The sequence below is a fragment of the Grampus griseus genome (assembly GCF_964374135.1).
Source record: "Grampus griseus genome assembly, chromosome: 9".
NCBI lineage: Eukaryota > Metazoa > Chordata > Mammalia > Artiodactyla > Delphinidae > Grampus > Grampus griseus.
In genome coordinates this window covers 85,679,695-85,702,645 of record NC_139003.1, presented here as the reverse complement: position 1 = coordinate 85,702,645, position 22,951 = coordinate 85,679,695, and the positions used below count along the sequence as shown (strand labels likewise).

At 39.8% G+C, this 22,951-nt stretch overlaps 1 protein-coding gene across 3 annotated transcripts in view; it reads left to right on the top strand.

Annotated features, from left to right (window-relative positions):
• Window positions 1-354: 354 nt before the first annotated feature.
• NAPEPLD (N-acyl phosphatidylethanolamine phospholipase D) overlaps window positions 355-22,951 on the top strand; it is a gene marked incomplete at its 5' end in the record, with an annotated part of 34,579 nt that continues 11,982 nt past the window's right edge. For 2 of the 3 annotated variants that reach the window (XM_082662363.1, XM_082662362.1), the window contains one exon: window positions 370-660. In XM_082662363.1, coding sequence (XP_082518489.1) covers window positions 370-660 — 291 coding nt within the window. Of the gene's footprint in view, window positions 661-22,951 lie in introns of all 3 variants that reach the window. The other variant, XM_082662361.1, reaches the window with a different exon arrangement.

The following is a 22,951-nucleotide window of genomic DNA, read 5'->3' as shown; positions in this document are numbered from 1 at the left end:
GCCATGGCTCACGGGCCCAGCCGCTCCGCGGCATGTGGGATCTTCCCAGACCGGGGCACGAACCCGTGTCCCCTGCCTCGGCAGGCAGACTCTCAACCACTGTGCCACCAGGGAAGCCCCACATAAGGAATTTTTTTAAAGGTTTGGCAGTAATAAGTAAAGCAAACACCTTTTCTATTTAGCAAGCAGTAATACTGGATTCTAAAATTGTATTTTGCAGGAAGAAAGTTTGAGCCTAATAGAGACATTGTTACAAGTTTGAGGAAATTTTTATTGGTTAAGAAATAATACTGCGTGTATGTTTTAATGTCTGTATGTTAAACTCAGTATATTCCCCCTCCCCCTTTTTTTAGCTCTTCAGGAAAGGACATGGATGAAAATGAAAGCAACCAGTCCCTGAGGACAATTTGCCAATATCCTAAAGAAGCAGTACGAAAGCGCCAAAATTCACGCAATTCTGGAGGAAGTGATTCTTCTAGGTTTTCCAGGAAGAGTTTCAAACTGGATTACAGACTAGAAGAAGATGTAACTAAATCAAAGAAAGGAAAGGATGGGAGATTTGTTAACCCTTGGCCAACGTGGAAAAACCCCTCTATTCCAAATGTTCTCAGATGGCTGATGATGGAAAAAGATCACAGCAGCGTTCCGTGCTCCAAAGAGGTAGCATCTGGCTTTCTGAGTGCTGTGCATTGGCTCTTAACATATGTATCACTTAACGTTGCTGTGGATTGTGTTATGACACTCCAGTTAGCTAACTGAGCCCTTTTGTACGATAAGGTTCTGGGGAGACGACATGAATAAGGTGCCTTCAAGTTCACAGTTGAGCAGCAAAGTACGTGTGTGACTAACCAGCTCTGATGTGGTGGCAACTAGAAGTAGGAACGGATGTCTTAAAAATATAGGAAAGGACGCAATTAATTCTGACTGGTGGGATTGGAAATGGCTTTACAGAGGAGATGATACTTGAGCTGGGCCTAGAAAGATAAAAACTATTTGGCAGTGGTTTTCCAGGTGGATGATGGGCGTGGGGAAGGTCACAGAGGAGAGAAAGTGCATGGCGTGTTCTAGAAAATAGTAACCTGTGTTTTGGAATATGAATTATAAGGGTTAAGCCTGGAGCGCTTGGCTCTTCATCCTTGGAAAAAGCTGCTAAAGTTATAAAAGAAATCGTCAGATAACCTTCCACTCCTTTAAAAGTTGGGAATAGGTTACTGAGCTTTTGATATGCTAGTCATGCTTAGGATGAGACTATTAACCTTTGGCCTGTGGTTTATGAGATGAGTGAAATTTCACTTCAGCAGGGAGTCAGTGCCTCCCAATGACAGTAGTGCTTTCTTCTCCTTTCTTAGTTTCTTGCCCCTCTACACCTCCTACCCCACTTGGCCTCTCTTTTCCAACAACCCCTGTCCTGCCAGGCCTTGTGGGGAACTGAGAGATAAGGAACTAGTAGACATTGGAAGTGGGTGGGATGAAAAGAGTGGAGGTATCCCAGAAGCGTTGATCTGCAGTAAGGCAGGAGGCTGGGGAGTGGGTCGGTGGCGGTGGTGTTAGATCGTTTACCTTAGTAAGTGTGTCCATTTTTCTTTAAAGGATGTGAGATTTTAAAAAAACCCAAAAAACCCATATTGTCACTTTGATGCTAAAGAATGTTCATAGTATTAATCCTAGTTAACAGAATTGAGTAACATGAATATTTTCTCAGCACTGTTTAAGAATGAGTCAGGATATTAATAGATAAAACCTTAGTGTATGTTTCAACTTTGTGGATGGGAGGAACAAGAAAATTTTATGTCTTCTGGAGAACCTGGTATGAAGAGAAACATGGAGTCAAGCTGTGAGAAGAAGGGTTTAGGGTAGGGGGCCAAGATGGGTCGGTTACCTGTTCGGTAAAAATTCCTTCCTGGTTTTTGGGCCACAGTTTCTAAAAATACAGTAGTAGTAATGGTGTCTTTAGTTTTCTTTCATTTCAAACAGGAAAGTGAGTGACCACGTGAAGGCGGAAATACATCTCTGAACTCTGATGATTTGGAGATATTGAAGAAACTGGGTTCAATTTCTGAGAACTCACCAGGCCAGTTGTTCTTAAACTCCACTATTCTAGGTGCTAGAGAGAGAGCCATGAAAAAGCAGAAAGACAAGGGCTTCCCTGGTGGCGCAGTGGTTGAGAGTCCGCCTGCCGATGCAGGGGACGCGGGTTTGTGCCCCGGGCCAGGAGCGGCTGGGCCCGTGAGCCATGGCCGCTGAGCCTGTGCGTCCGGAGCCTGTGCTCCGCAACGGGAGAGGCCACAACAGTGAGAGGCCCGCGTACCGCAAAAAAAAAAAAAAAAAAAAAAAAAGCAGAAAGACAGCCGGGCTTCGTTGAGCCTTCGGTTTAATGGAAGAGAGACAATAAACAGATAAGAAAATGATGTGGGATACTGAAAGATGATTGGTGCTTTGAGGAATAATGAGGCAGAAAAAGGAAGTTGGGGGGTGGGAGCTGAATTCTTTAATGAAGTGTAAGCTTTCTTTTTTTTTTTTTAAAGGCAGGAGTTCTTTGTTTTTCTTTGCTTTTTATTTTAATTTTTATTTTATATTGGAGTATAGTTGATATACAGTGTGGTGTTAGTTTCAGATGTACAGCTAAGTGATTCAGTTGTACATACACATGTATCTATTCTTTTTCAAGTTCTTTTCCCATTTAGGGTATTACCTAAATAACGAGTACAGTTCCCTGTGCTAAACAGAAGGTCCTTGTTGATTATCTGTTTTATATACAAGTGGGTATATGTTAAGTGTGAACTCCTAATTTATCCCTACCAGCCATGTTTCCACCCACCCCCGGCAACCATAAGTTGGCCTTCAAAGTCTGTGAGTATGTTTCTGTTTTGCAAATAAGTTCATTTGTATCATTTCCACCTTAGACCCTACCTTCGAGCTATATCAGATGACATTTGTCTTTCTGTGTCTGGCTACTTCACTTGATGTGATCATTGCCGGGTCCAGCCAGTTGCTGCAAATGGTGTTGTTTCATTCTTTTTTATGGCTAATATTCCCTTGTATATATGTACCACATCTTTATGCATTCGTCTTCTGGTGGACAATTTAGTGGCTTCCACAACTTGGCTATTGAAAATAGCCCTGCAATGAACGTTGGGGTGCATGTGTCTTTCCAAAGTACGGTTTTCTCTGGATATATGGTAGATTTATTTTAGTTTTTTAAGGAACCGTCATACCAATCTGCATAGTGGCTGTTACCAGTTTACGTTCCCACCAACAGCATAGGAGCGTTCCTTTTCTGTACGCACTCTCGAGGATTTGCTGTTTGTTGACTTTTTAATGATGGCCACTGTAACTGGTACGAGGTAATACCTCCTTGTAGTTTTGAGGTGCTATGATAATGAGCGATGTTAAGCATCTTTTCATGTGCTTTAAAAAGCAAAACAAAACAAGAAAAAACCTCGTGAATAAAATTTACCTCCTGAAATGGGCTTATTGAAAGTCGGCTCTGTTTTCAATTCTCTTTCGATCACCTACCACACTACATTTCTAGAGGGCATTGTTCATTTAAGCCTCACAGGCCTTGTGAATGTGAAGTGCCCATAAGCACTGGTTTCTTTTTGTTTTTTTTTTAACGTCTTTATTGGGGTATAATTTCTTTACAATGGTGTGTTAGTTTCTGCTTTATAACAGAGTGAAACAGTTATACATATACATATGTTCCCATATCTCTTCCCTCTTGCGTCTCCCACCCTCCCTATCCCACCCCTCTAGGTGGTCACAAAGCAACGAGCTGATCTCCCTGTGCTATGCGGCTGCTTCCCACTAGCCATCTATTTTACATTTGATAGTGTATATATGTCCATGCCACTCTCTCGCTTTGTCACAACTCACCCTTCCCCCTCCTCATATCCTCAAATCCGTTCTCCAGTAGGTCTGTGTCTTTATTCCTGTCTTACCCCTAGGTTCTTCATGACATTTTTTTTTCTTAAATTCCATATATATGTGTTAGCATACGGTGTTTGTCTTTCTCTTTCTGACTTACTTCACTCTGTATGACAGACTATAGGTCCATCCACCTCACTACAAATAACTCAATTTTGTTTCTTTACATGGCTGAATACTTTTCCATTGTATATATGTGCCACATCTTCTTTATCCATTCATCTGTTGATGGACACTTAGGTTGGTTCCATGTCCTGGCTATTGTAAATAGTGCTGCAATGAACATTGTGGTACATGACTCTTTTTGAATTATGGTTTTCTCAGGGTATATGCCCAGTAGTGGGATTGCTGGGTCATATGGTAGTTCTATTTGTAGTTTTTTAAGGAACCTCCATACTGTTCTCCACAGTGGCTGAACCAATTCACATTCCCACCAGCAGTGCAAGAGTGTTCCCCTTTCTCCACACCCTCTCCAGCATTTATTGTTTCTAGATTTTTTGATGATGGCCATTCTGACTGGTGAGAGATCATATCTCATTGTAGCTTTGATTTGCATTTCTCTAATGATTAATGATGTTGAGCATTCTTTCATGTGTTTGTTGACAGTCTGTATATCTTCTTTGGAGAAATGTCTATTTAGGTCTTCTGCCCATTTTTGGATTGGGTTGTTTGTTTTTTTGTTATTGAGCTGCATGAGCTGCTTGTAAATTTTGGAAATTAATCCTTTGTCAGTTGCTTCATTTGCAAATATTTTCTCCCATTCTGAGGGCTGTCTTTTGGTCTTGTTTATGGTTTCCTTTGCTGTGCACCAGCTTTGAAGTTTCGTTAGGTCCCATTTGTTTATTTTTGTTTTTATTTCCATTTCTCTAGGAGGTGGGTCAGAAAGGATCTTGCTGTGATTTATGTCATAGAGTGTTCTGCCTATGTTTTCCTCTAAGAGTTTGATAGTTTCTGGCCTTACATTTAGGTCTTTAATCCATTTTGAGCTTATTTTTGTGTATGGTGTTAGGGAGTGATCAAATCTCATACTTTTACATGTAGCTGTCCAGTTTTCCCAGCACCACTTATTGAAGAGGCTGTCCTTTCTCCACTGTACATTCCTGCCTCCTTTATCAAAGATAAGGTGACCATATGTAAGCACTGGTTTTAAAGTTGTTATTCCAGGAAACAACACAGCAGCATTTCTGGTTGCCCAACTCTGGTTACTCGGGCAATGACTTAGGGGAAGTCCTGCTGCTGGGTTTTAAATGAGTGGAATGTGCCAGAACAGACAACCAAGGACTTGTGTCTCAATACTTCCACCCCCTTCCCTTTCCCCCGGGACAAATCCCAATCCTTGCCAAAGCGCTGTGCTGAGGGTGCTGGCATCCGTAGGTGGGGTGACTCTGCGGAAGGAGGCTGGAGGTGGGAACCCCAGCACCAGGAGACATGGGGACCAGGTGACTTTTCAGAGCCCTTCCGGTCCAGAGGGTCCACCATCCTTTGGCTGCACTAGGCTTGGCCTTGCTGTCAGAGGTCCATCGTGGATCTGGAGATTGTGGTCCATCCCGAAGGGATCAGGCACTGCAGGTCCAAGGAGAGCTCATTTTCTGGCACATCCTTCCCAGCTCCCTAACCCCCATGACATACAGCGTTTGGAAACCAAGGCTGCTGGGGCTCCAGGGATGTGAAGCTCTCTGGGTCCCAAGGCTCGAGGAGAATGTTGTAGGAATTTCGTTTTTGCTTTTGTTTCCTAAATTAACATTTAGTTTATATTGGAGTATAGTGGCTTTACAATGTTGTTTGTTTTAGCTTTAAGCAGCTTGATTCAGGTAAACAGAGACACATAGCTACTCTTTTTCGGACCCTTCCTGTATAAGTTCTTCCAGATTGTTGAGTAGCGTTCCCTGTGTTAGACAGTAGATCCTTGTTGATGATCTATTTTATGGATATTAGTATGCAGGTGTTAATCCCAACCTCCTAAGGTATCCCTCCAGCCCCACCTTTCCCCTTTGGTAACCATATGTTCGTTTTCTAAGTCCGCGACTCTGTTTCTGTTTTGTAAATTTGGTTATTTGTATCAATTTTTAGATCTCACCTGTAGGTGATATCATATGCTATTTGTCTTTTTCTGTCTGGCCTATTTCACTTAGTATTGTCACCTTCAGGTCCATCCATGTTGCTGCAAATGGCATTATTTCACTCTTTTTATGGGTAATAACCTTTTTGCGGTATGCGGGCCTCTCACTGTTGTGGCCTCTCCCGTTGCGGAGCACAGGCTCTGGACGCGCAGGCTCAGCGGCCATGGCTCACGGGCCTAGCCGCTCTGCGGCATGTGGGATCTTCCCGGACCGGGGCACGAACCCGTGTCCTCTGCATTGGCAGGCGGACTCTCAACCACTGCGCCACCAGGGAAGCCCCTTCCCCTGTTTTTGACTGGGTTGTTTATTTGTTTGATTTAGAGCTTCATGAGCTCTTTGTATATTTTGGAGATTAATCCTTTGTTCATACTTCATTTGCAAATATTTCTTCCATTCTGTGGATTGTCTTTTTGTTCATGATTTACTTTGCTATGCAAAAGCTTTTAACTTTTATTATATCCCCCTTTTTATTTTGTGTTTATTTTCGTTACTCTAGGCGGTGGATCCGGAAAGATACTGCTCTGATTTTTGTCAAACAATTCTGCCTGTGTTTTTGTCTAAGAGTTTTATAGTGCCTGTTCTCACATTTAGGTCTTCAATCTATTTTGAGTTCTTTTTTTTTTGTGGTACGCGGGCCTCTCACTGTTGTGGCCTCTCCCGTTGCGGAGCACAGGCTCCGGACGTGCAGGCTCAGCGGCCATGGCTCACGGGCCCAGCCGCTTCGCGGCACGTGGGATCTTCCCGGACTGGGGCACGAACCCACGTCCCCTGCATCGGCAGGCGGACTCTCAACAACTGCGCCACCAGGGAAGCCCAGAGTAATAACCTTTTTATGTTCCACATCTTTTTTATCCAGTCCTCTGTCAGTGGATATTTTGGTTGCTTCCATTTCGTTGCTATGTTAAATAGTGGTGCAATGCATTTTGTAGTGTATGTGTCTTTTCAAATATGTTTTTTCCAGATATACACCTAGTAGTGGGATTGCTGGATCATGTGGTCCCTCAAATTTAATATTTTATGGAACCTCTATATTGTTCTCCATAGTGGCTGTTACTGGGGTACATTTGCATCAACAGCCTAGGAGGATTTCCTTTTCTCCACGCTCTCTTCAGCATGTATTGCTTATTGACCTTGGATGATGGTCATTTTGCCTGGTAGTATGTGATACCTCATTGTAGTTTTGATTTTCATGTCTGTAATAATTAGGGATTTAACATCTTTTCAAGTGATTTTTGTTCATCTCTATGTGTTCTTTGGAGATTGTCAAATTTAGATCTTCTTTCCCTTTTTTTTTTTTTTTTTTTGTGGAACGCGGGCCTCTCACTCTTGTGGCCTCTCTCGTTGCGGAGCACAGGCTCCGGACACGCAGGCTCAGCGACCATGGCTCACGGGCCTAGCCGCTCTGCGGCATGTGGGATCTTCCCGGACCGGGGCACGAACTTGTGTCCTCTGCATTGGCAGGCGGACTCTCAACCACTGCGCCACCAGGGAAGCCCCTTGAGTTCTTTTTTATGTATGGTATTAGAGAATGTTCTTGTTTTACTCTTTTACATGTAGTTTTCCAGTTTTCCCAGCACCACTTATTGAACTGTCTTTTCTCCATTGTATAGTCTTGCCTCCTTTGGTAGATTAATTGGTGCGTGAGTTCACTTCTGGTTTTTCTCTTCTTTTCTATTTATTTATGTTTCTGTTTTTGTGCTAGTACCATACTTTTTTGATGACTGTCACTTTGTAGTATAGTCTGAAGTCAGGGAGTCTGATTCATCCATCTCCGTTTTTCTTTCTAAGGATTGGTTTTTGTATTCTCGGTCTTTTTTATTTCCATACAAATTAAAAAAAATTTTTGTTCAAGTTCTGTGAAAAATGCCATTGGCAATTTGATTGCGATTGCATTGAATCTGTAGATTGCCTTTGGTATTATAGTGATTTTGACACTACTGATGGTTCTAATCCAACAACATGGTATATTTTTCCATCTGTTTGTGTCATTTTTGATTTCTTTCATCAACATCTTATAGTTTTTAGAGTACAGGTCTTTAGCCTCCTTAGGTTGGTTTATTCCTAGGTAGTTTATTCTTTTTGATGCGATGGTAAATGTGATCGTTTCTTTGTCTTTCTGATCTTTCATTTTTAGTATTAGTAATGCAAGAAATTTCTGTGTATTAATTTTGTATCCTGCAGTTTACTGAATTCATAGATGAGCTCTAGTAGTTTTCTGGTAGCATCTTTAGGATTTCCTATGTATGATATCATGTCATCTGCAAACAGTGGCAGTTGTACTTCTTTTCCAGTTTGGATTCCGTTTATTTCTTTTTCTTTTCTGATTGCCGTTGTTAGGACTTCCAAAACTATGTTGAATAAAAGTGGCAAGAGTGGACATCCTTGTCTTTTTCCTGATCTTGGGGGAAATGCGTTCAGCTTTTACTGTTGAGAATGCTGTTAGCTGTGCGTTTGTCATATATGGCCTTTATTATGTTTAGGTAGGTTCCCTCTATGACCACTTTCTGGAGAGTTTTTATCATATATGGGTGTTGAATTTTGTCAAACGTTTTCTGCATCTACTCAGATGATCATATGGTTTTTATTCTTCAGTTTGTTTATGTGGTGTATCACAGTGATTGATTTGCAGATACTGAAGATCCTTGCATCCCTGGGATAAATACCACTTGATCATATTGAATGATGTTTTTAATGGATTGTTAGATTCAGTGTGATAGTATTTTGTTGAGGATTTTTGCAACTATGTTTTTCAGTGATACTGGCCTGTAATTTTCTATTTTGTAGTATATTTTTCTGGTTTTGGTATCAGGGTGATTGTGGCTTATGAGTGGTTCTTAAACTCCACTGTTGTAGGTACAGGAGATACAGCCATGAACAAGGCAGAAAGGAAACCTGGCCTCCTTGGAAGTTAGGTTTATTGGAAGAGAGACAATAGTCAAGTAAATGATGTGGAATATTGAAAGATGATTAGTGCTTTGAGGAATAATAAGGCAGGAAAAGGAATAATAAGGCAGAAAAGGAAGATGATTAGTGCTTTGAGGAATAATAAGGCAGAAAAGGGTGAGAACTGCATTCTTTAATGAAGTGTAAGCTTTTTTTTTTCTTATGGCACTTGATACTTCATTGTTAGGTTGTCCTCCAAAAATATTGCATCAGTTTACACTCCCCCCAAAAGTATGAGAGAGGATCTATTTTTCTCTACTCCTAACCAACAATTAGCTTTGTCATTAAAATAAAAAAGACCTTTGCTGATGAAAGGTGAAAGATGATGACACTTTAATTTACATTTCTTTTTTACTTCTAATCAGGCTAAACCATTTTTAACTTACTTAGGCTTATGCGGTCTTACTTTGTGAATTATCTTCTAGTATTCTTGGACCTTTCTTACATTGAAGTGTTACTTCTTTTCCTTACAGATACATAGGAATTTATTTATATTTAACCATTTTAATCCTTTCTCATAGATATTGCAAAGTTTTGTTTCCAGCTTACAACTTTTTTTTTTGAGGGGGTAGGGAGACTTTTTTTAACACAGAAAAGTTTTTAATATTTATGCAAATATGCCAATATTTTACTTTATTATTTTTTCCTTTGTGTGCCTAAAAAGGCTATTTCTGCTAGCTATTAGATACATCATCACCTGTATTTTGGGGTTTTTTTTCACTTTTTAAAATTAATTATTTAATCCATATGGAATCTAGTTTGGTACATATAGGGTGCTTTACATATCTATGTATGTCTTAGACAACCAGCTCAGATATAAACACCATTTATTAAATTCCAACACTGTTTATTAAATCATCTTCTATTTCCTCTTTGATTTGAAATTCCAACCTTATATTCAGTATTCATATACTTGTATATATGCCAGTATACCTGTTTTGGAATATCCTGTTCCAATGAGCTATCTTTTCTGGCAACAAGATCACACTGTTTTAATGTTTATAAATTTAATATTTGATTTAATATCTGTGCTCATTTTCATTTAGGTTTAAAAAAACCTTCTGGCTCTTCCTTCCTATTAGTTCTTCAGATGAAATTTATAAATATTTTTTTTATTTCAAAAAAATTTTTTTTTCTATTTTGATTGAAATTGAGCTAAATTTTTGAATAAATATTCTGGGAGAAACATTTTTGCAAAAGCGATTTTTTATCGAGGTATATGATAAGTCTTTCTACGTAATCTTTTTTTTTATGATTAGTCTAGAAATCATAATAATTCAGTATACTGATAATTTCTTAAGTTCTGTTTCTTTTTTTTTTTTAACATCTTTATTGGAGTATAATTGCTTTACAATGGTGTGTTAGTTTCTGCTTCACAACAAAATGAATCAGTTATATATATACATATGTTCCCATATCTCTTCCCGCTTGCATTTCCCTCCCTCCCACCCTCCCTATCCCACCCCTCCAGGTGGTCACAAAGCACCGAGCTAATCTCCCTGTGCTATGCGGCTGCTTCCCACTAGCTATCTACCTTATGTTTGGTAGTGTATATATGTCCATGCCTCTCTCTCGCTTTGTCACAGCTTACCCTTCCCGCTCCCCATATCCTCAAGTCCATTCTCTAGTAGGTCTGTGTCTTTAATCCTGTTTTACCCCTAGGTTCTTCATGACATTTTTTTTTCCTTAAATTCCAGATATATGTGTTAGCATACGGTGTTTGTCTTTCTCTTTCTGACTTACTTCACTCTGTATGACAGACTCTAGGTCTATCCACCTCATTACAAATAGCTCAATTTCGTTTCTTTTTATGGCTGAGTAATATTCCATTGTATATATGTGCCACATCTTCTTTATCCATTCATCCGATGATGGACACTTAGGTTGTTTCCATCTCCGGGCTATTGTAAATAGAGCTGCAATGAACATTTTGGTACATGACTCTTTTTGAATTATGGTTTTCTCAGGGTATATGCCCAGTAGTGGGATTGCTGGGTCATATGGTAGTTCTATTTGTAGTTTTTTAAGGAACCTCCATACTGTTCTCCACAGTGGCTGTATCAATTTACATTCCCACCAACAGTGCAAGAGGGTTCCCTTTTCTCCACACCCTCTCCAGCATTTATTATTTCCAGATTTTTTGATGATGGCCATTCTGACTGGTGTGAGATGATATCTCATTGTAGTTTTGATTTGCATTTCTCTAATGATTAATGATGTTGAGCTTTCTTTCATGTGTTTGTTGGCACTCTGTATATCTTCTTTGGAGAAATGTCTATTTAGGTCTTCTGCCCATTTTTGGATTGGGTTGTTTGTTCTTTTGTTATTGAGCTGCATGAGCTGCTTGTAAATTTTGGAGATTAATCCTTTGTCATTTGCTTCATTTGCAAATATTTTCTCCCATTCTGAGGGTTGTCTTTTGGTCTTGTTTATGGTTTCCTTTGCTGTGCAAAAGCTTTGAAGTTTCATTAGGTCCCATTTGTTTATTTTTGTTTTTATTTCCATTTCTCTAGGAGGTGGGTCAAAAAGGACCTTGCTGTGATTTATGTCATAGAGTGTTCTGCCTATGTTTTCCTCTAGGAGTTTGATAGTTTCTGGCCTTACATTTAGGTCTTTACCATTTTGAGCTTATTTTTGTGTATGGTGTTAGGGAGTGATCAAATCTCATACTTTTACATGTAGCTGTCCAGTTTTCCCAGCACCACTTATTGAAGAGGGTGTCCTTTCTCCACTGTACATTCCTGCCTCCTTTATCAAAGATAAGGTGACGATATGTGCGTGGGTTTATTTCTGGGCTTTCTATCCTGTTCCATTGATCTATCTTTCTGTTTTTGTGCCAGTACCATACTGTCTTGATTACTGTAGCTTTGTAGTATAGTCTGAAGTCAGGGAGCCTCATTCCTCCAGCTCCGTTTTTCGTTCTCAAGATTGCTTTGGCTCTTCGGGATCTTTTGTGTTTCCATACAAATTGTGAAATTTTTTGTTCTAGTTCTGTGAAAAATGCCAGTGGTAGTTTGATAGAGATTGCATTGAATCTGTAGATTGCTTTGGGTAGTAGAGTCATTGTCACAATGTTGATTCTTCCAATCCAAGAACATGGTATATCTCTCCATCTATTTGTATCATCTTTAATTTCTTTCATCAGTGTCTTATAATTTTCTGCATACAGGTCTTTTGTCTCCTTAGGTAGGTTTATTCCTAGATATTTTATTCTTTTTGTTGCAGTGGTAAATGGGAGTGTTTTCTTGATTTCACTTTCAGATTTTTCATCATTAGTGTACAGGAATGCCAGATATTTCTGTGCATTAATTTTGTATCCTGCTACTTTACCAGATTCATTGATTAGCTCTAGTAGTTTTCTGGTAGCATCTTTAGGGTTCTCTATGTATAGTATCATGTCATCTGCAAACAGTGACAGCTTTACCTCTTCTTTTCTGATTTCGATTCTTTTTATTTCCTTTTCTTCTCTGATTGCTGTGGCTAAAACTTCCAAAACTATGTTGAATAAGAGCGGTGAGAGTGGGCAACCTTGTCTTGTTCCTGATCTTAGTGGAGATGCTTTCAGTTTTTCACCATTGAGGATGATGTTGGCTGTGGGTTTGTCATATATGGCCTTTATTATGTTGAGGAAGGTTCCCTCTGTGCCTACTTTCTGCAGGGTTTTTATCATAAATGGGTGTTGAATTTTGTCTAAAGCTTTCTCTGCATCTGTTGAGATGATCATATGGTTTTTCTCCTTCAGTTTGTTAATATGGTGTATCATGTTGATTGATTTGCATATATTGAAGAATCCTTGAATTCCTGGAATAAACCCCACTTGATCATGGTGTATGATCCGTTTAATGTGCTGTTGGATTCTGTTTGCTAGTATTTTGTTGAGGATTTTTGCATCTACATTCATCAGTGATATTGGCCTGTAGTTTTCTCTCTTTGTGACATCTTTGTCTGGTTTTGGTATCAGGGTGATGGTGGCCTCATAGAATGAGTTTGGGAGTGTTCCTCCCTCTGCTATATTTTGGAAGAGTTTGAGAAGGATAGGTGTTAGCTCTTCTCTAAATGTTTGATAGAATTCGCCTGTGAAGCCGTGTGGTCCTGGGCTTTTGTTTGTTGGAAGATTTTCAATCACAGTTTCAATTTCAGTGCTTGTGATTGGTCTGTTCATATTTTCTATTTCTTCCTGATTCAGTCTTGGCAGGCTGTGCCTTTCTAAGAATTTGTCCATTTCTTCCCGGTTGTCCATTTTATTGGCATAGAGTTGCTTGTAGTAATCTCTCATGATCTTTTGTATTTCTGCAGTGTCAGTTGTTACTTCTCCTTTTTCATTTCTAATTCTATTGATTTGAGTCTTCTCCCTCTTTTTCTTGATGAGTCTGGCTAATGGTTTTTCAATTTTGTTTATCTTCTCAAAGAACCAGCTTTTAGTTTTATTGATCTTTGCTATCGTTTCCTTCATTTCTTTTTCATTTATTTCGGATCTGATTTTTATGATTTCTTTCCTTCTGCTAACTTTGGGGGATTTTTGTTCTTTTTTCTCTAATTGCTTTAGGTGCAAGGTTAGGTTGTTTATTTGAGATGTTTCCTGTTTCTTGAGGTATGATTGTATTGCTATAAACTTCCCTCTTAGAACTGCTTTTGCTGCATCCCATAGATTTTGAGTCGTCGTGTCGCCATTGTCATTTGTTTCTAGGTATTTTTTGATTTCCTCTTTGATTTCTTCAGTGATTACTTCGTTATTAAGTAGTGTATTGTTTAGCCTCCATGTGGTTGTATTTTTTACAGATCTTTTCCTGTAATTGATATCTAGTCTCATAGTGTTGTGGTCGGAAAAGATACTTGATACAATTTCAATTTTCTTAAATTTACCAAGGCTTGATTTGTGACCCAAGATATGATCTATCCTGGAGTATGTTCCATGAGCACTAGAGAAAAATGTGTGTTCTCTTGTTTTTGGATGGAATGTCCTATAAATATCAATTAAGTCCATCTTGTTTAATGTATCATTTAAAGCTTGGGTTTCCTTATTTATTTTCATTTTGGATGATCTGTCCATTGGTGAAAGTGGGGTGTTAAAGGCCCCTACTATGAATGTGTTACTGTCGATTTCCCCTTTTATGGCTGTTAGTATTTGCCTTATGTACTGAGGTGCTCCTATGTTGGGTGCATAAATATTTACAATTGTTTTATCTTCTTCTTGGACTGATCCCTTGATCATTATGTAGTGTCCTTCTTTGTCTCTTGTAATAGTCTTTATTTTAAAGTCTATTTTGTCTGATATGAGAATTGCTACTCCAGCTTTCTTTTGGTTTCCATTTGCATGGAATATCTTTTTCCATCCCCTTACTTTCAGTCTGTATGTGTCTCTAGGTCTGAAGTGGGTCTCTTGTAGACAGCAAATATATGGGTCTTGTTTTTGTATCCATTCAGCCAATCTGTGTCTTTTGGTGGGAGCATTTAGTCCATTTACATTTAAGGTAATTATTGATACATATGTTCCTATTCCCATTTTATTAATTGTTTTGGGTTCGTTATTAAGCTTTTTTGTTTTAAGGCGGTTTTTTTTTTAGAAAATGTCAAAAAGAAGGCTCAGTATGAATGCATTTAAACAGATGCGGCATCATGTAAGAGAGAAGACTCATTTGTCTTAATCCAATTTTTATTTTCTTATCATTTACCTACATCTTGTTTCTCCTTGTTTCCAATAAAAGCCTAGAACTAACTAGATTAAATGCATGTTGACTTCTTTTATTTTCATAGATAAATATAAGTCCATACTTTATCCTTTTAAGTTGCCCAGATTATTTTTAAGAACTGCTAAGTGTGATAGTTATTCATTTAAAAAAATTTAAAGACTATGTAAAGAATACTTACTTCAGATCGTTAGGCCAGTTCAGAATTTAATCAGATTTCTCGAAATTATTTTAATTAGATATTGGGACGCTAGAGTTTAATAATACAGATCTTCAAATTATTGTTTTGGAAGAAGAGGATAATATGATATATGTAGGGTTATGATGACTATATAATGGAATTTACCTCATTATAGTATGTTATGTTTAGGTATATGAATATGAAAGTGTTCTGGAAAAAACATGTGATTAAAGTATAAAATAATAGAACAGCTCTAAACAAAGTGAAAATGGGTTATTAGCAGAGCTACACAATTGCATTGCCTGGTTAGACAACAGTACTTCGTTCCTGATATTTGCCTTTTCTGGGTCATTGGAGCAGTGGGTCTGCTCACAGGCTTCAAGTTGTTCATGTGCTTTGTGCTCTTGCAGTGGCTCAGTGACCTTCTCTGATGGTTAGTGTTGATGATAGTCTCCAACAGTTAGGAGAAAGGAGGTTGGAGAACTTCAAAGAGGGAGGGAGGCAGGCACCTCCGAGTTTCATTAGTGGAAGGAGGCCGTCCTTATCAGTTACTGCTATAGAAGTGAGAGGGACAGTCATATTGGAGTAGGAGAGAGACATGGGACTGAGGCTGCACAGCATGGCCTGGTAGAAAAAGTGGGACACCAGGAGTCTGGGAACCAGGCTCAGGCTCAGGAATCCTGTCCGTGTGTGACCTTATTTCTATCACAGTCCCTCAAGGAACTCTTTTTTTGGGGGGGCGGTGGAGGGGAGGGATCTATGAAGTTAGGATAAGAGTTTCGGTGACGAGGATTGTGTTGAGATTCATGTGACACATGAAAGTACTTTGAAAATCTCACGCATTCTTTAAATGTATGATATTGAAGAATAGGATGCCCTTTGAAAAAATGATACGTACCAGTTATTTTATATTTGTACTGTAGTAGGCCAGCAGGTTGCTTTTTTATTTTTATCGAGGGGAAAAAAAAAGCATGTATACAGGTTTTTTTAAAAAAATCATATTACCGACAGGCTTATAAGACAAATACCAGTCCCCTAACCAGCCTCTGCCACCCAGGCCCCTTTATTTCCTTTGGAGTTTGTCTTCATATTTCTTTTCTTTTTATTGTGGTATGAACACTTAACATGAGATCTACCCTCTTAAATTTGTCAGTGTACAAGGCATTATTGTTGCCTGCAGGGACCATGTTGTACAGCAGATCCCTGGAGCTTCCCCATTTTGCTTAAGTGAAGCTGTGTGCCCACTGATAGTAACTCCCCACGTTCCTCTCCCCCCCAGCCCCTGGCAACCACCATTCCACTCTTTGATTCTATGAGTTTGACTATTTTAGGTACCTCAGATATGTGGAATCACGCAGTGTTTGTTTTTCTGTGGTCCTTCACATTACTATCAGATGTAACCCACTCTGTATCCCTGCCCATCTCTCCCGTGTTTCTACTTGAGCTTTCCCCTTACTATTTACATTATTGTGACTATGTCAGTATTTTTCATTGATGAACCAATATAGTATGGCCACGTCTCCTGTCTCACATACTTTTCCCTCTGAGGTTAATGATCCCTCCTTTTTCGTCTGTTGAACTTTCTATGTATTTATGACGGATCATTTCCCTCCTTCCCATGGCTTCTCAGGACCATCTTCCCGAGGGGGAGACCTTCAGGAGGTTTTCAGTACCAGGCTCTAATCTGGGCTGATGCCCTCCAGGCTCTCTGTGGCTTCCTTCCGGGCTCTCCCTCACCGCCCTCCTGGGCCCCTTTCCCTCCTCACTGTGGCCCTGTTTCCTGCGTCCCACCTGTTCCCCCTCTTGGATATTTTCTCCTTTTGGTGGAGCGCACTCTTAACGAGCTTCCTGAGAGGGGGTACACGGGACGACAGTTTTTTGAGACCTTGCTTGTCTAAAATGTCTTTGTTCTCACTCTTTATTCTAAATTGAATTATAGTTGGTTTACAATGCTGTGCCAATCTCTGCTGTATAGCAGTGACTCATTTATACACAAAGAGACATTCTTTTTTTATATTCTTTTCCATTATGATTTATCACATGATACTGAATATAGTTCCCTGTGCTCTACAGTAGGACCTTGTTGTTTATCCATCCTATATATAATAGTTTACATCTGCTAACCCCAAAATCCCAGTCCTTCGCTCCCCTACCCCCAACCCTTTGTTAACCACAGCTCTGTTCTCTATGTATGTGAGTCTGTTTGTGTTTTGTAGATAGGTTCATTTGTGCCATATTTTAGATTCCACATATAAGGGATATCATATGGTATTTGTGTTTCTCTTTCTGACTTGCTTCACTTAGTATGATAATCTCTGGTTGCATCCATGATGCTGCACATGGCATTGTTTTGTTCTTTTTTAAGGCTGAGTTTATTCTCATTGTTGATTGATAGTGTGGGTAATGGAATTTTAGTTTGGAAACAGTTTTCTCTCAGAATTTGAAAGCATTACCTCCATGACCTTCTTTTTAGTATTGCTTTAGAGAAGTTCAGTGCCATTTCTTGATCCTTTGTGTGGGACCTTGATTTCCTCTGTGGAAACTCTGAGGATCATATCTTTGGCACCAATGTTCTGAAGTTTCACCAGGATGTGTGGTTCTTTATTTATCATGCTCGATGCCTGGTGGGCCCTTTAGATGTAAAAATCTGTTGCCTTCAGTTCTAGGAAATTTTCTTGTCTATTTCCTTGAAAATTTCCTCCCCTCCATCTTTTCGTTGTAAAACAACTACTGATTATATTTTGGATCTCCTAGATCAACCCTCTGTAACTTTATTTCCCCTGTATTTCATTTCTTTTTATTTTTTTGTTTTGCTTTCTGACAGGTTTCCTCAAGTATTTGATTCATTTTTAAATCAGTATGTGTTTCACTTTTTTTATGTGATGGGTGAAAATGTCATAATATGAAATTTAAAAAAAGAGTAGAAAATATGAATATCCTATGATCTTAACCATGCATAAAAAATAGAACTGCATAAAAATAGCATAATGTTTAACAGTGGTTGTAATCTCTGCACATGGATATAATGGATGGCTACTCTTCTTATCTTTATGTTATATTTTCCAAATATTTTATAAAGCACATTTTCTTTTATAATCAAGGAGGAGTTTAAAAATATTAAGCCATTTTGATGCATCTTGTACTCCTAATACGGATAGTATGGCAAAAATATACAACATTAGCATTCATATTTAATTGAATTGGTGGTATTTTGGTAAAATCAATCTCTATTCAGTGTTCACATATATCGTCAAAATAAATATGAAAAAGAAATATTTTTAATTTAAATCTTAAATATGAGTTGCAAAGTACAGATATTAAAGTTTCCTAAAACAGCACAAAGATACTTTCAGCTGGAAGAAAAGGATTAACTCAAGTCCTCTTTAAAAGTGATTTTTTTTTTAGAAAATATGGTTTGAACAGATTTTTGTCAAATCTTTCTGTCTCATTCATGTACAGAAACACATATACTTAATATTAACAAGAATGTGGGTTTCATTGTTTTGAAGTTAACATTATCTATGCCATGGAAAAAGTTATGGTTTAATGAAGAGAGAGGGTCTTGAGAGTCAGAAGACCTTGATTCCACTCCTGATTGGACACTTACTTGTTGTATGACCTTGGCGAGTGTCTTAGTGACCCTCTGCCTTGGTCTGGTTTTCTGTGAAATGGCAGTAACATCTGCTTCACAGAGTTAGATGACAATGTCCTTAAAGCATCTGGCAGAGTAGTGGTTGAATAAATGTTGGGATTTTTCCCTTTCCCCAAGAAAAGTGAAACATTAACTAGTGTACAGGTTAATAACAGGCTTGGGGATTTTCCCATTTGTAGCTTTAAAAAAGGAGGACCAACCAAGAAAAATCTTGATCTAGTAAAGAAAAATGCCAAGTGGGTGCTTGATTTCTGTAAATAAACAAGAATTTCCCCATTCTACGTACTTTTTCAAACTCTGATTAGGATAAAAAGGAAAAAACTATTTTTTTCTTTTTGGAATCTCAATTGTAGGCACTATTTCTTTGAGTTTCATGGGCCAGTAGTGTTAGAGATCAAATTCTTTAAAATAAGCTACTCTTTTGCAATGGATGGGCTTAGAAACAATATAGCAAGAGGAAAGGACCTTGAAGAAAAGTGTGACTGCTTAATTCAGATCTCTTGTCAGACGTTTTACCTTCTTTAAAAAACAGCTTTGTTGAGATATAATTTCCGTATTATACAATTGACCTGGTTAAAGTGTACAATGTGGCAGTTTTTCGGTACATTCAGAGTTGTGCAACCGTCACTACAATCTAATACGTTTTTATTATCCCAAAAAGAAACCCTGTGTCCTGAGTCATCACTCCCCAGTTCTCCAGCCCCCGGAAATCACTAACCTATTTTCTGTCTGTGGATTTGCCTATTCTGGACACTTCATATAAATAGGACCGCACAGTGTATGATCCTTTGTGATGGGCTTCTTTCCACACTTTACCTGTTAGTACTGCGTTTGGAGAACAAGTTGAGGCTGCCAGAGGTGCTCAAGGTTTTGTTTCCTCTCAGTTGTCAGTGGATAATGCCAGATATTAAACTTTAAAATGACTTTTAAACTTACAGCAAAAAAAAATGCAACAATTTTCAGGGAGTTTTGTTTCAGATGTTTTGGTGCACTGTTTAAACGTGATGCTACTTAAATTTTTTTATAGTTTTATTAACATAATAGAAGCTCCACATATTCAAAAAGTAAAATCTGGCGAGTTTGGATATCTGTATAAACCTGCAAAATGATCACCATGATCAAGAAGATGAACATATCTGTCATCTCTAAAAGTGTCCTTGTGTCTACAGTAATCCACGTCTGATTCTCCCCCACCTGAATCCCAGGCTGTTACGGCCTCACCCTGGAGATATTGCGGGTTCAGTTCCAGACCACTGCAAGAAAGCCAGTCATACCAATTTTTTGGTTTCTCAGTGCATATGAAAGTTATGTTTGCCTAATTAAAAATACTTTATTGCTAAAAGATGCTAACCATCATCTGACAATGCAAGGTTGCCACAAACCTTCAATTTGTAAAAAAACAAACAAAACAAAACAAAAAAACACCGCAGTATCTGTGAAGCGCAATAAAACAAGGTATGCCTGTACCTTTTTTTTTTTTTTTTTTTTGCGGTACGCGGGTCTCTCACTGTTGTGGCCTCTCCTGCTGCGGAGCCAGGCTCCGGACGCGCAGGCTCAGCGGCCATGGCTCACGGGCCTAGCCGCTCCGCGGCATGTGGGATCTTCCCGGACCGGGGCACGAACCCGTGCCCCCTGCATCGGCAGGCGGACTCTCAACCACTGCGCCACCAGGGAAGCCCTGTACTTGTTTTTTGTAAAAATATGTATTAAATGAGAATACTTGGGAGTAAGTATGGTGGCGTGAGGCAGAATGTGTGGAGGCAGGCGGCATGCCCTCGTGTGAATGCTGTAACTTGTTTTTTTGTCTGTAAAATGGAGAGAGTTAATAACACCTACCTCCAGCATTGTGGTATTAAATGAAAAAAATTTTATGAAGCAGTTAGCACAGTGTCTAGCACATGGTAAGCACTCCATGCATGTATTTTGTGTTATACGAAAGTACCTGATACATTAGGTAATGCTGCATCATCATCATCATGTGCCTCGTATGAAGCCTAACGCATGCTAGGGACTCAACTGATACTCATTCCCTCTCCTTTCTAACATAATTCTTGATAAGCACACCGTATGGCATTTGTTCACCAACCCTAACTACCAGCTTTGAGAACTGAGTTGAAAAATTCATTCACTCATCCATTCAACAAATTTTATCGTGCATGCTGTGTATTAGTCATGGAAGCAGGCACTGTGAATGATTCCAAGTTGAATAAGACACGGGCTGCATCCTGTGTACAGTCAACCAGGGTAAAGAGCAGAACATCCATGGTGTGCAAACAGGTGGCATGGGAGTGGAGAGGGAGAGTGAGCAATGCCGGCTGTGGAGACTCAGGGATGGCTCCGTGAAGGGCGTGCGATTTGATTAAGGTCTTGAAGGGATGAGAGAGAGAAGGAAGAGGGTCAGTGTCGTGCGGGGCTCCCAAGCTCAGGCTGGGAGCGAGGTGCAGTCCCAGTGTTGGGGGGAGTACAGAGCCGTGTGCAGGAACTGAGTTAAACAGCTGGAAAGGAGGAGCGGCAGTCCACCAACAGTCTTACCACTGGGCTAAGGAGGCAATACGTGCTTTGTCAAGCAGTACAGAACCAGTGACGATTTTTCAGCAGGGGAGAGAGTTACGCCCTAAGAAAAGTGTTTGAGGTGGCTCTAGTGTGTGGAATGAGTTGAAGGAAGGTGGCTGAGCCATCAGGAGGACTTGAACATGCCTGGATGTTACTCAGGATCTTAACTCAGATCTGAACTCTTAACTATGAGTGAGGCAACAAGTAAATATGTAAGGGATCGATAGGGGTGGTGTCTGCTTGCTTGTCGGGGTTGGGGTGTGCTTCCTTCTTCTTTTGCATTACTTGCAGAGGGCTTACGGTGTGCCAGCCTCTCCTAATTCAGCCCCCAGTAATGACATGTAGGTGCAATTATTATACCCATTTTTCAGATGAGGAAACTAAGGCTTAGGCTGGCTAAGAGCTATCTTGTCATTCTCCACCTTCTGGGCCCACTTCCTGTTTGGACCAGCTCAGTGACCTCTCCGTTTCCCTTCACCTGCATCTCCCCCATCTGCCCTTTGCTGTCTCCTTTGTCCAGCTCTTTGTCTCTCCTGGCAGCTATTGTGACACACCCCAGGTCATCATTTAAACTTGAAAAGTGGTTTCTCTAAACATGAATTGGGTCATGTCTTTTTTTTTTCTTTTCTTATCGATGCTTCCTCACTGTCTCTGGGTGAAGCATGGGATTCAAGGCTTTTACTGGGTTCTGATCCTATAAGATTTCAGTTTGTCTTCTGCCCCCCCGAACGCCACATTCCTACTTGGCTCTGTGCCTTTGCTTGGGCATTTTCTCCACCTGAAATGCCCTTCCCCCTTTTCTCTGCATCAGGAACTTCTCACCATTCTTCAGAAACACACACAAGTTACTGTGTCTGTAATGCCTTCCGCAGCTGGGCTCTTCATTCCTTCTTACTAGGCTACAGCATGCCTTGTATTTTATTTATTCAGTACCATGCGTTTTTCAAAACTGATTTGCAGCAGCTTGTAAAAAGACATGTAGCAGTAAAAAACCAGATGGATAAACATACAAGAGCAAATGGACAATTAGGGTAGAAAAATAAAGCCAAGAAAGGTTAGCATAGAAATCTGTTCCATTGTTCCCTGCGATGTGCCCTGCCCTGTTCCCTTCTGCATATGGGCTGGAGGAGTCTTCAGCTTTTACTCTGAACTTCCTGTCAAAGCAAAAGTCAAAGCAGGATTGTCAGTTTTCCCAATGGTGGTCAAAGGAGTAAAGCCAATTGCTCTGCAGAAGAGCTTTTCCTGTTACAGGGAATCGAGAGCAGTGTTTCTGGCGTGTGTGTGGGAAGGTGGGGTTGGTGTGCGCTGGTACCCAGTCATCAAGACAGCCAGCCCCACGGTACATGCTCGGCAAGTTTCACAAGGAAGAGACCTCCATGCAGCTGTATGGCCTAACACCAAAGCACAGTTTATGAAAGTTTTATAAAAGCCAGGACTGTGATGCTAGAACACAGCTTCTTGTTGGTCCAGCTTAATCCAAGGATAAAATGAAGAATAATAAACAAAGGAATAATACTTAACACATTATGTTGTAGTTACTGTTTCACACCTGTTTGCCCCCAAAAGCGATCATCTTATCATGGGCAGGGACCGTGTTCCGCGTTGGTTTGATCAGTGGTAGAAAACCTCAGAGGTAAGCGGTGAGGAGAACCATCTATGCCCGACTTTCCCAGCAGCCATCACAGCACTCTGCTCTGAATTCTGTGTCCTCAGGAAGTCAGGTTCACGTGAGATCCACGATCTACACATATGTGGTCAAAAGTCGTCTTTACTATTTCTAGGGGCTGACCTCCTGAGGCAGTTTTCAGTAGCGAATGCACCAGCTGAGTAAACAGCAGTAGCAAAGGGACTGCATCTCGGTTGGTCTACTTCTGGCACTTACAGAAGAGAG